The sequence below is a fragment of the Excalfactoria chinensis genome, chromosome 1 (genome assembly GCF_039878825.1).
Source record: "Excalfactoria chinensis isolate bCotChi1 chromosome 1, bCotChi1.hap2, whole genome shotgun sequence".
NCBI lineage: Eukaryota > Metazoa > Chordata > Aves > Galliformes > Phasianidae > Excalfactoria > Excalfactoria chinensis.
The window spans coordinates 151831796-151845726 of NC_092825.1; the positions used below are offsets into that span (position 1 = coordinate 151831796).

Sequence of the window (13931 nt, forward strand, 5' to 3'; positions counted from 1 at the left end):
AGGCCCTTCTTCATCACTGGTGAAAATGCGTAGCTAATGGTGGTGACTATACTGAAAAGTAGTGTTTTGTAGATGAGGCTTTGCTCTACCAACCAGTGTTATTGCTCTTTTTACTTCTTGTAGTTTCCAGGGAAATAAAGAGGAGGCATTACCTTCAGAGCAACCTATGTATCTCATTTCAGAACCAGGAGGGAAAAAAAAATAAAAAAATTAAAAAAAATAAAAAAGGTAGATCCTTAATGCTGTTAAAATACCTTAAAATTTTATTTCCTATACTGAATCTATTTATTATCATCTGTTTTGGGAGATTTTTTTCGGTGCTGTTTGATCTTGTTTTTAAACACTGGGACAGTTGTGCATGATTACATGGATCACTTAACACTCTGCACTGGCAGACAAAGACCCTTGCAAAAAAAATAAATAAATTAATTAAAAAATTAATTTTTAAAAAAAAAATTCTTCAATGTATTTATAATCTTGATGTAAATTTTATTTAACTCCATCATGTGAGAACTGCAGTATAAATGTCAAGATATTTTAAGTCATTATACTGTTTTTACCGGAAATTTTCTTAAAGCATGTAAAATATTATTTACAATAAGTTTGTAATACACTCAGGCTTTTTGTTCACTCTTTTGAGGTAAGCTACTTTTATTCCAGAAGCAAACTACATTTCCTAAATCATCTGTGATCATTTACTGCATCCCAGGCAGAAAATAAAATAATAAAATTCTTTTTCTCTCTCTTTTTTTTTTTTTTTTTTCCTGGAGAAGAAGAAAGCTTGATAAAATATACAATGAATTATTCAAAAGAAAGCACTTACAAGTGCAGAAAGCATAAAATTCTAATGCTTTAGCACCAATTGGTTCACTTAAGTGTTCTCTTTGAATTACAAGCAAACCAATGGCTGATGACTGCAGTAAACTCCTGTTGCTATTAACTAAAGCTGCACAGTACAACACGCATTTCATGGGCAAGGTAAGGAAAAAATGAGCCTTTACAGCCAAGCTCCTGTTCATGTGCCTGAGCACACACCTAGCATTTCAGTCAGGATTAATTTCACCCTGCTTTTTACAGCATCTAAAATGTAAATGTCTACATCTGAGTTAGTGACATAAGGTTCTTTTCAGAAAAGAAGGTAAATGGGATCTTCTAAGGGATTATGTCACTCCCCACATGCATCACACCTTAAAACCTGCCTGATCCCCCCTACTGACTGTAAAATGTGTCTAAATCCAATAGACACATTATAGACATCATCTAAGGTTAGCCTAATGAATGCTATCCTTAGAGCATAAGCCACCCAAAGCCTGGCTCTACTGAAACTGTGCTAATCCCTGAAGCCACTGGAGCCAAAGCAATACCAAAGGAGAAAAAAACCCAACAACAAAAAACAAACAAACATCACAACCAGAAAACTGGGAGCACTATGCATGAAAGATTATTGCAAATGCATTCTCATCAAAATATCGAAATACACCCATGGCATATTGTCTTCTATTTCCAAGTAATCAAAAAGCTTATATGGCAGCAATTCCTCACTCTTTTATTCACTGTCACTCAAAAAGCAACACTCTACAATTAAATTTCTCGGTGAGAACTACCTTACAATAAATTTGAATGCTACAAAGAATATCACGCTTATTCCACTTGAACTACATTATATTGCCTGATAACACTGCATTAATTCCATGTGTGCTATACTTACAGTGTAAGTCTTCTCCTACTAAAACCTCCCCAGATTACTCCCCAGAGCAATTACCAATGTCATATCAAATTACACAAAACAGTAATTCATCTGCATCTAGAGGCAGACAAACAGGTACCAGGGCAATCATTTAATTGTGGACAAACAACTTTAATACTAATGTGTAGAAATATTTGATTTAATGACACTAATTTTTAAAACAAGTATAAAATCAACTTATTCCATCTTCTACACAAGAAGACCAGTTAGCACTCATTGGAGAGAAAGAACTGGCTTCAAAAACAAGTAATCTGCAATAGTTTTCTGACTTTCTTTGCAAACACAATTCAGTATTTCACACAGCCTTGACTGGCATGATTAAGACTGGCAACATCCTTACTCAAATATCTTTGAGAGTTGACAGTCTTGCTATTTGTCATTCCTTTTTTTGTAAAGCCTCCAGAACAGGAAACATCAAGCTCATGTGTAAACTACTATCAAAGTAGCATCTGGCTTCTATAGACTTATTTCAGACCTATCTATCTAGTTGTCAGTCCAGACTGAGACCTGCAACTAAGAGCTCCAGTGGCAATGGTTCACCTGTCCAAAATGATTTCTTGTTGCCTACAGTTTTGCTGCTGATATGTTCACATCCTCACTGCAATCCTGATAATGTTGTTCAGCTAGAAAAATAAATGGAAACTCTGGCAAACTCTCTGCAGTTCCCTTAAGAGAGTAAGGAGAATCACTGCCATGACCTTTGGGAATGACACAAAGTTGTGCCAGAAGAGGTTCACACTGGATATTAGGAAAAATGTATTTACCACAAGGGTGGTCAAACACTGGAACAGGCTTCCTCTCCTAGTGAGGTGGTTGATTCCCCATGCCTGTCAGTGTTCAAAAGACATCTGGATAATGCCCTCAATAATACACTTCAACTTTTGTTTAGCCCTGAAGTGGTCAGGCAGTTGGACTGGTTGTTCTTTGTAGGTCCCTTTCAGCTATTCCATTTGAACTGCAAAATGAAAACAGAGAACTAAAAGGATAGCAATAGGGAACAATTAAGTTACTGTACTGTATCTAATAACAACAACAAAAGTAAGTAAAAACAAACTCTTTAAAACACAGCCAATTATACTGGCTTCAATGCTGAAAAAACTTGCTTTGGTCAGCATTATGGCTATAAAATGGTTTGCTTTCTTGTAAACAAGAAGTATTCCATAGTCATTTCTTGACATTCACCTCAAAAGCAAATTAGTATTTACAGTACAATATTTCTTTGTGGAAACACAGGTAGAATAAATACGAAAACAGACCTTCAAAAATGTCACTGGTGAAACAAACATAGAAACAAGACTGTTCAAAACATTAATAATAAAGCTAGCTGATTCTACCGACTCCTCTCTTTCCAATTAGTTGGCATTGTTAAAAATGTATTAGTTCCGTGTGTGTCCCTTCTCTCCTACTTATCAACCTTAAAATTCCACGTTCTTATTATCTGGAGAGAGAATCCACAAGATTTATACTACTAAATATGAATAAAAATGATAAGATGAGATGGTTCCGTTGCTGGTCGCAGAACCTTCATTTTAGTCAGGCAGACAGTATCATTTAAAACAAGAAATAACTGGGGGGAAAAAAAAATGCCAAGCATACTATCCATTCTGGCTAACTCATATCTTCTGCCAGTCTTGTCCAAGTTTTTTGCTCAAATCTACAAAATGCAATTTATAGATTTGCTCAAATCTTTAAAATGCAAAACACCACCAAAGAAAGCTAAGCATAACAACAAACAAACCTGTAAATCTTAGTATCATCAAAAAACGTGCTTCATACAGAAACAAACATCTTCATAAGAAGCAACTCTTTGCTTCAGAGGTAAAGACAAATCTATGCTTAGTCTGTATCAGCCACAACTTCATGTCCTAGGCATTCCACTCATTTGTGAGGGAATTCAACAAGTCATTTTCCTGATGCAACTTCTATTTTATTAAGGTAGTAGCTACACATATAAAGGACCTTATAAATATTTGTGGCTTGCTGAAAGACTTTAAAAGCCTCCAATTTCAGTTTCTAATCACAACTTACCTAAAGCACTGACTAAAATTGCTATATAGAATTCTTAAATTAATAATAATTTCTTAATGTAGTAACTTGAGATTACTAACTTCAACACTTCTTATAAAACTCCTGTATTTTTTGCATCAAAAGTTATACAGTTTCTAGACTGTAACTGTAAAAAGTTGAATTCTCTAATATTTTGGTATCAAAAATGCTATTTAGAGAAATGACTAACCATTACTGCATAATGCAGTCAGTATGGTTGACAAATGTTTTCAAGACCTGCGGGCTACTTAAGGAATCAGTTCCCATGCAATGACAAATTATAATTTCATCAGCAACATCATACATAAGACACATATTTGGCTTAATTCCTACAAATATTTGGAAAGTAAAGTCTAAGTTCTTGTAACAGAAAGGTTCACAGCCAACATGTTATGCTTTACAACATTAAACAGAATTTGAATCCTGTAAAACGAAGCATTTCCAGTGGTGTTACCTCACCCTTTGCAATTCCCACTTTTCTATAAGATGCTCCACTTCACCTCCAAGAACTGCAGTGTTACTATCATCCAACAGCAAGAATCCATTCCTTACTTCAATAATTCCAGAAAGTTTAATTTTTGTTCCAGGTGGAGTGTTCAAGCTAGAAGCAGAAAGAAAACAGGTATTTCAAAAATGTTATTGAATATTCTGCCATCAAAAGCATAGAAAACTACACTTCCATTATACCTTCAGCATTGTTGCATTCCTTAATGAATGATTAGTATCAAAAACCTTCACAATAATTCTTTCAGTAAGCACAGCAGTTTTCAGTAGCTTTACTGGAACACTTCCAATTCCTTATACAAATATGCCATATTGCAAATTACATTCTAACAGAGATGAATGTTTGCAAATTATCTGTTTGGTTAAAATGCAATTTAACAGTACCAAACTAAGGATGTGATTTGCCTAGCCTAACAAAAGATGTCTCACACTCAGATGTCTAAGTTCTCATCCTAGTACTCATTTATAGTTGAGCAACAGACAATTTCTAGTTGCTTAATCAATTCATTTGTTTTAGACATTTAGCTTAAAAGAAAACAAAAATGTATTTAGAAAAGATGCTGTCTATACACTACTAACAGCCAGGACTGTTCCAGAATAAATACAGACTATGCACCTTGCGGTGCTTCTTCTCTCATTATTCTTTGATTTAAACTCAGATAAATGTTCTCTGTGGACAGCTCCCACAGGTAGGCACCTATCTTCTTTTTATTTGAATCTACCCTGTAAGAAGAACAGCAGCAGCTGCATAAAAGAATCACTCATTTATATCTCCTAATAGAAAGCAATGACAAGCAGCAAAATCTGGAATTATTTTTATTGCAAGACACAAAGGAAGACAGAGTCAACTATAACTTTCCAAATAAGAGACAGTAACTTCTTCAAAATATCATAAGGAGATCACTGCAATCACAGAAAAATGCCACACACTTAGGAACACTCACAGAGGAGTCAGCCAATTTTAATTCTAGTGACTTCAAACTCAGCAATATTAACGAATTTTCTGTATTGTTCTAATAGAAGCAAAGAAAATAAAAAAAACATAGTAATAGAAATGGAAAAAGCTCATATCAACACTATATAAAGAGATGAACTGTGATGTTTTGGAGATCTTATCTAAAAGCTTTCAGATTAGGTCTTCATCTAGAATCCACTTTTACATTTTCTTTTTACATTCATATTGGAATCTGATATTCTAAGTTGTGATTGCATAAACTAAAATCGAAGTATTATTAAGTGCTTGACTTTTAAGACAGTATTACTCTGAACTGCAAACTGTCTCTTACTGAGAAGGAGCGGTTTAACAGTAAAAGAAGCCATTTAAAAACAAAGCATAAAAAGTCCATCCAGCAGAAAAAGACAGAATCTGGAATTAAGAGTAAAATAGGCCATAACACCAGAGATTACACACTGGAAATTGTTTTCAACATCTTAATGATCAAACAACAAGAAATTTCCATACTCAGTTCTCTTGCGGTTCATTTTAAACAACAAACTAACAAACAAACAAACAAAAAACTCTAAGTTAAAATCTTGGTCAGGGAAAAGCATTCCTAGATGCATGAAGTTAGGTGCATCAGTCCTGTGATATGCTCATTACCAAGCCAGACAAAATATCTACTAAGAATGGAAATTTGGCTCAGGTTCATGCACACCAAAAAGCCTGCTTGCCTTGTTAAGTCTGACTCAGCAGACAGCTGCAGAATTTCTTTCTTGCACTATCTATTTCAGACTAAACTGTACTGTAAATTCCATAAATTGCATTACAATTCCAGCTTCACATGCTACATTTAAGGTTCTCTTGTACATAAAAAAATCTGAGAAGGAAACAATAATAAACCAAAAACTATGACTACTTGAAGTATTCACTAGTTTCATACATCTTCACTAGATTTTGTTGTAGAAGAGTTAATTTCACTTGACGTTTCTTTACTCTAGATGTTACTTATCATCATATATTTTTAGATACCTGGGTACAGCTAGAGTACAAATCAGTACCTCATAAAAAAGCTGAGGTGCACAGAAGCGAATGAGATGTTGTTTTGGTTCGGTTTTACTTATTTAATATATAGAGGTAGAACTCTACTGATATGCTACAACTTAACCTTAGACTTTCTTTCATTGGAGTTTCAGATGCAACAGACACAGCAGAACATGCAAGTATTTTGTTATCAGAGAGGTCAGATAGCAAAACTACATTAATTTTTATATTAGAAGAAAGCAGTAAAGAAAAAGATCGAGATAGACAAGATAATATAATCAAATCTTTTGCATTTCCATTTTTCCTTCAAAAAAACCAGGATTTTTTTTCCATACATATTTCTAATTCTATTATTTTTAGGGCATTTAAGTATGAAAGCAAAACTTTGAAAAGAAAGTTGCTCACCTTATTTTTGACATGCTACTGTATTCTATAGCTGTGCAGCTTGTATGTCCATCAGTCATCTGTAAACGTAACATTCTGGGTGCAGCCTGAGATTCTTCATTATCCTTTGGTGCAGAAACATTGCGTATTTTCTGTATTTGCAGAACACATGGACCTTCCAGCTACATATGCAAAACAGAGAAGACAAAAAAGTTCACACCATGAAGCAAACACCCTACAATATCAAGACATACTAACAGATGCCCCCAGGAAACGTGAAATGCAATTTTATCAGTCACTTACAATTCCTATCACTCATACTGTATGTTGTAAAATATGACAAAAATGGTGTTTTCTGGGAAACAGCTGTAATGTTTCATACATGTCTGCAATACTAACTATGGAAAAGAACTGTCATGGTTTTGTAATGTTGCTGTTAATATTCCACATCATAACATCATGTGCAGTATGGATCATTAAAAATTTCATAATCCAGTTCCGTGGAATAACAACATTCTGAATACTCAGCTCTCAGAAGAAAACTACATATCCCAGAGGACTTCGCGGTCAGAGGTAAGTCACGGGAGGAGAACACATATATAATCTCGCTCCCAGGCTGGAGCTCTCGCTCTCAGACTCTTGGAGAGTGGAAAGCATTCCAGCCGTGTCGCCTAGAGCTCACAGTAGGCCTCCCGGTTTTCAGGGACTCTCTCTATTCTGTTCGATTTATTAGCCTCAATCATATTGTATTATACCGTGTTATCTTGTATTCCGATATCATATTTAGTAAAATAAGTTTTCCTCCTTAGATTGCTGCAGCTGTTCTCTTTTCCCATTCCCCTTTTCCCTTCCCTTTTGGGCCGGGGGACCTACGAGGAGGCTGCCCTGTGTCACGGGCACAGGTAGATCTAGGTAACCTGTGACAAGAACTTAAAGACTAATGGGGATAAGGGGGAGATGAAGGGACAAAAAACAAATAAAATAAAAAGCAAAACAAAACAACAACAGTAAACAAATACTGTCTCTTCTAAATGCTATGGAGTCCAGATAAGATCTTACATTCTGTACCACGAGTCTTCATAGACAAAGTGTTCTAAATTAAAACAAACAAATAACAACAACAACAAAAAAACAGCTTTGAAGACTTAGTGCATTAGGACTACAAGTACAACAATTTTGTAAACACCAACTAGGAACACCTAATTACCTAGAGGTAAATGAGAGATTCTTGGCTATCTGAAAATGCAGTACATACTTCAATATATGGCATAACTTATCTAACCAACCAAAAAAAAGAAATAAAAAACTACTTTTTCTCATTTGGGTTACAGCTGAATAAATAGTCGCAATAGCTTTTTTCTATTTCTTCACTTCGTAAGGAAGTAGGGTTCACTCTGATTCTTCTGAGAAATAAAACATATCTGTTGCTCTAGTACCCGGAAACAGAAAAGATGAAAAATGCACATTTCCACAATTTTTCCCTTTAAAAAAGAAATAAAACACACACAAAATAATAATAATAATAATAATAATAATAATAATAATAATAATAATAATAATAATAGAAATAGCAGCGACAGGAGAAAAAAAGAAGATGAGGAAACAGGAACTTCATAAAGGAAGCAAAGATGAGAAAGGGAAGCTACACTGGAATACTGTTAAAGCAGGAAATCATACAAACAAGAACACAGAAAATTTTAGATCTGGATTCTTGCTTTTGTTTTTTAACAAATGCTTGATAGACTCCTTAGAAATCTGGAGTGCAAAGAAATGAAGGCTAGGCTAACTATGAATATATATGCAAATAAATTCAGGTTTTCTTATCTACTGTGTCAGGCACGCATTACAATAAAGCACAGCTGCACATTTGTTGAGCTTAGACAATGGTGTCTGCTTCCTTAACAAAGAAAATCACGTTATTTCAAAAAAACAGATGTAAAAGAAGAATAGAAGTATATGGTTTTCTTAAATACATCCTATATTAAAGACAAAATTATTTTTATGGACTTCAGCAGGATCATAGAGCTTCTTCATTCCCGAGTCTCAATTCAGCTCACTTGATATTTTAGCTTTCATATAATCTTATGAGATCGTATAACGATGGCAGAAAATAATGCTAATCTTCCCACAGAAGAAGAAACACCATCACAAAATTGTAGGTGAATCCAGAACCATACAATAGCTTGGGCTGCAAGGAAGATCAAGCTTCATCTACTACCAATCCCTCTGCAGGCAGAAGGGATCTGATCCAGGTCCATAAATATCTTAGTTGTAGGGGGCAAAGTGGCGAGGTCAGACTCTTTTCAGCAGTGTGTAGAGACAGGACAAGGGAAACGGACAGAAACTGGAGCATAGGAAGTTCCACACGAATGTGCGCAAGAACTTCTTTACAGTGAGGGTGACGGAGCACTGGAACAGGCTGCTCAGGGGGGTTGTGGAGTCTCCTTCTCTGGAGATATTCAAGACCTCCCTGGACGCCTACCTGTGTGACCTGATGTAGGGAACCTGCTTTGGCAGGGGGGTTGGACTCGATGATCTCTGGAGGTCACTTCCAATCGCTACGATTCTGCGATTCTGTGATTAAGTCACGTATTAGATAAGGTTGCCCAGGGCCTCATCCAGCCCAGTCCTGAATATCTCCTGGGGGAAATATTTCACAACTTCTATGTGCAGCATGTTCCAGCACCTCAGAATCCTCTCAGAGAAACATTTACACCTGACATCTAATCTAGACCTCCCTTCTTTCCGATTAAAACCATTCCCCCATGTTATGTCTCTTTCTACCCACATAAAACACTTATTTACCTTCTTATAAGCTTTCTAAGTAATTTGAGGTCATGATGAGGTCTCCCCAGAGCCTTCTCTCCTTCAGGCTGAACAAGGCCAGCTCCCTCAGCCTGTCTTTGTAGGCTAGGTACTCCAGTCCTCTGATCATCAACCTATGCCAGGTCACCTTGTAGACTACTTTAAAGAGTCATAACTACTCACCCTGTAAAAACCATTTTAACTTGACCAAGTTAAAATTACACAGAAGTGCTATTTAATATTTAAACTACCAAGTAGCTGGATCTTGCTGAGTGTGCTAAGAAGTCCCATCAAACCCAGTACCAGCTAGATTCTGAAGGTACCATTTCTACATTCATCAGCCCAACACTAAAAGCTCCCTAGATCACTCTGCTGTGCTTTATCACAGTTCCTTCAAGCCACAGATTCTCTCTTCTCTCTAGCACTTCTGCTAACTTCTAATGTAGAGATGAAAAATATGCAGTTCTCATTAAATGATTTTCTAAAATTCCAGCTGTACTACCTGGACCATAAGAACGAAGGCAACACCTAAACAATATGGGATTGAATAAAAGAAAACATTCACTTTGAAAGCATTTACTGACTGGACAAGTAACAACGTGCATATTAAGGCCAGAATGCTGTGAAACACAGTTCAGATGTTCTTGTATTAAAGTCAAGAGAAATAAGTATAAAAATAAATACACTGCATTTTTAATGCCAGACCACTAGTTGTACAAAAGAGCTTTCAATGACTAAATCTAAAGGATGCATATACGAGTACAAAATGTAAGTAAAATAAACTGAGGTCTAGCTTTAGCCATTATTAATCCCATTATGAATAATTTGCTTAGCTTTTTAAGATGAAAAATAGAATAAGAGCATCTTACACTACATATAGTATTGTGCTATATAACGTCATTTCAATATTCATACTATATGTTTTATATTAATTTCTGTGAAAACTATTAAGACAGAACACGTGAACTTGAAAGAGGAAAAATAGACAAAGAAATATCTGAAAGTTGATGCGATAATGAATTTCAAGTGTAAGCTACTGTTTTCTACAACAGCCTGTATTAAAATCAAGTACCAGTAATCCAGAAAGTGCAAAGATGACAGGATCCTGTTTCTCAGTGGTGGTGAGTTCTATTGTTTGTTTTGGGTTGTTCTTTTTAGAGCATATCAGCTTCCCTATTTCCATGCATTGTCCTTCTTGTTGATGTTACTGCCTAATGTCAGTAATGTTGTTTTTTTTTCCCCCACTCTATTGAGACTTTAAGCAAAATATTTGTCAAAATCACACTCAGAAGTAAAATTCAGACCACCTTGCAATGCCTCCATCACTGTGTATTTATTTATTTAGAGAGCTGATTATCAAGCAAACCATGATTAGACAAAGCCTAGATTTCCTCAACTTATATTTCATAGATGTGGTATAAAGCATCAGCACTTATTACTCCTTCCTGTTTATTCACGAAACCCAGCAATGCTAATTCAAGAACATACATGACTCTTATACAGAAAAACAAACAAACAGTAAGCAAATATCCACAGTGATAAAACATACTCAGGTAATGTAACTTAATTGTGTTCAGGAAGACTATTCACTCATATACAGTTAGTTAAGAAGTTTCTTCGACATGAGTAAGCATAAGGGCCTCAGATACTGTTCAGGGGTAAATAAATAAATAAATGATCTACACACTCACTGGAGGGGACTATTTCATCAACAGCTGGAAACACCACAAAGAACAAACCAATAACATTTCCAGCAAATCCTTAAAGTAAGTATTTGATACCAGTTGTCTTTCAAAAATGCTTATACTGGCCACAGGGACAGTTAAAATACTAATGCACACAAAGCATGGAAGTAATGGCTTGAACCCTCAGAAAAAACAAAGAGATGTTCCAGATCAAGACAGGATAACAGAACATCCATTGCCAACTGACTTTCTAAATCACTGTGATTGCAACAGAACATAACCTTTTAATAAATCACTCCCTTCTGATCTGAAAACTATAAGAGTAACATTTGAAACAATGCCCAATAACTGTCTAATAATTTATAACAATATAACAACTAGATAGTATCCTACTGTTTTCAAGACACTGCTTTCCTAGAGGCATTACTTTGACACACTCAACATGATCTGAAAACAAAAACCCAATCTTGTAGAAAGGTTAAACCGAACACAGCTAGCGCTATATACTTTTTCCTCAAGAATACGTGTGGGAAAATGACTCTTTAAAGCTCCTGAAACAGGCATTAGGAGAGTTTGAGGACAAGAGCTTAACTTAAAGCTGATAAACAGCTATAAAATGACTATTACTCTGTTTGATCCATCAGCATTACTGCATGCATTGACAGAACTAAGCCTTGTCAAAATCATCCTTGCTGGGAAAAAAAAATAAAATAAAATCAGGGAAAAGAATACATAGAATAATTTTTACATACACAACTCCAAATAGCAGGATGTCTGATATAGAACTGGACAGTAAATGCAAGCATCTCTAGACTGGAACTTAATGGAGACCAGTTGTAGCCGAAATAACAAATCCAATCATACCTTACAGTAAAAAAGTCTGCAAGAAACCAACAGACATCCACAAAGACAGCAGAAGGCAACTAAGCACTGTTAGTTATACCGATGTACTGACAGGAATCAGGAAGCACATGTGCAACTTCAAAGAATAATTAGAATAGGTGACGAGTTATGTTTAAACTGCTTACCATCAGCTTATCAGTACTCAGGATTTCACTGACCAGATAAATGCTTTATTTCTGAATGCTTGAGGAATTAATGCTTAAATTGTAACGGAACTCATACACTCAAAAGAAAATGAAGTAAATGTAGCATCACTGCTGAATTACATGTTCTAATTTTTTGTAAGGCCTCCTTGCATCTTTATTCCACTTAAAATGCTTTACAAATATTCATGGTATACAGTCATTTAGATGGAAATGAATGCTCAGCTTTTTTAAATCCTATGCAAATATGGCCATCTTGTGGCTAGTGCTGGTAGTATAGATTTTTTTAAGCCATAAAGGACAGATGTAAATGAGTGATAAAAGATTTTTCTGTATTAATGACAATCACCTATGATGGTCAAGTATCCATACATTTTCTAAAAATTTTTGTCTATTGCATTCATACTACAAAATAAATTTACTTTCCATGCAAGATGGAAAACAGATCACACATTCTTGAGATACAGATACATAATGCTGATAGAAATTTTGTATCAGAGGAAAAACTATAGCATGTAATTTTTGTTCCCTTCTGAAGCATTTCTGAACCACAAATGACTACCTTTACCAACAGATTATACAAACAAGTCACTCCTGTCCCAATCAAGCCACCATTGTACTTAAAGGACATGACATAGTTGCCACTACTAAAACTTGGTAGGATGATTTCCACAATTGGAGTGCAGCTATCAAAGAGTACAAGCTGTTCAGAAAGGACAGGTGAGGAAGGAGGGGAGAAGGCATTGCCATTCACATTGAGGAAGGAACAGAGTCCCCGAAGAATGGCAAAAGACCAGCATAGCTGAATGGGGATCTGTTGGTCAAACCAAAGTGCAAGAAGACGCAGGCAATACAAGTAGAGACAGGTACCCTGTGAAGAATATAGAGATACTGCTAGACTGTGTAAGAATGAGGTCAGGAAGGAGAAGGCCCAACTAGAACTGAACTTAACAATGAATGCAAATAAGGGCAAGAAAGGCTTTTACAGGTACATCACTCAGAAAAGGAAAGTTCAAGAGGGCACATCCTCACTCATGAGGAATATGGGCAGGCTGGTAACAATGAACAGGAGAAAACTGAGCTACTTATCTTTTTTGCCTCAGTCTTCACTGGCAACTGCTCTTCACACACCTTTCAAGAGGATGGGTTGGAAGGCAGGAACTGGGGGAGCAATGTCCCTTGCACTGTAAGTGAAGATCAGGTTGGCATTCACCTGAAGAACCCAAAAATCCATAGTTCTATAAACTGATGAGATGCACCCCAGAGTCCTGAGGAAAATGGCTGGTGTAACGGCCAAGCCTCTCTCAATGATATTTGAAAAGTCAAGTCAGTCAGGTAAAGTACCTGGTGACTGGAAAAAAGACAGCGTAGCATCCATTCTTAAGAAGGGCAGAAAGAATGAACAAGTGAGGTGCTGGAATAGGCTGCCATTGCCTCATTTTTGGAAGTGTCCAAGATCTAGTGCTTGACCTAGTAGTTGGCAACTCAGCCTACAAGAGGGGTTTGTAACTGGATGACCTTTGAGGTCCCTTCCAACCAAAGATATCCTATGATTCTATGACTCACCTATGCACTGGGGAAGGTCACGGAGCAGATCCTCCTGGAAGCTATGCTAAGACATATGGAAGAGGAGATGTTGTAGGATGTACGCATATGCATGTATTCACCAAGGGCAAGTCCTGCCTGACTGACCTTGCTTTTTTTGATGGTGTAACTATGACTGAGGACAAGGG

The 13931-nt window shown here is 36.1% G+C and overlaps 1 protein-coding gene across 2 annotated transcripts in view; it reads right to left on the reverse strand.

Moving 5' to 3' along the window:
- The window catches only part of TDRD3 (tudor domain containing 3), a 92624-nt gene that overhangs the window by 38822 nt on the left and 39871 nt on the right, over window positions 1–13931 (reverse strand). For both annotated transcript variants that reach the window (XM_072361081.1, XM_072361089.1), the window contains exons 4-5: window positions 6684–6844; window positions 4253–4394 (exon numbers count right to left, since the gene is read on the reverse strand). In XM_072361081.1, the coding sequence (XP_072217182.1) occupies window positions 4253–4394; window positions 6684–6844 (303 nt within the window). The remainder of the gene's footprint in view (window positions 1–4252; window positions 4395–6683; window positions 6845–13931) is intronic.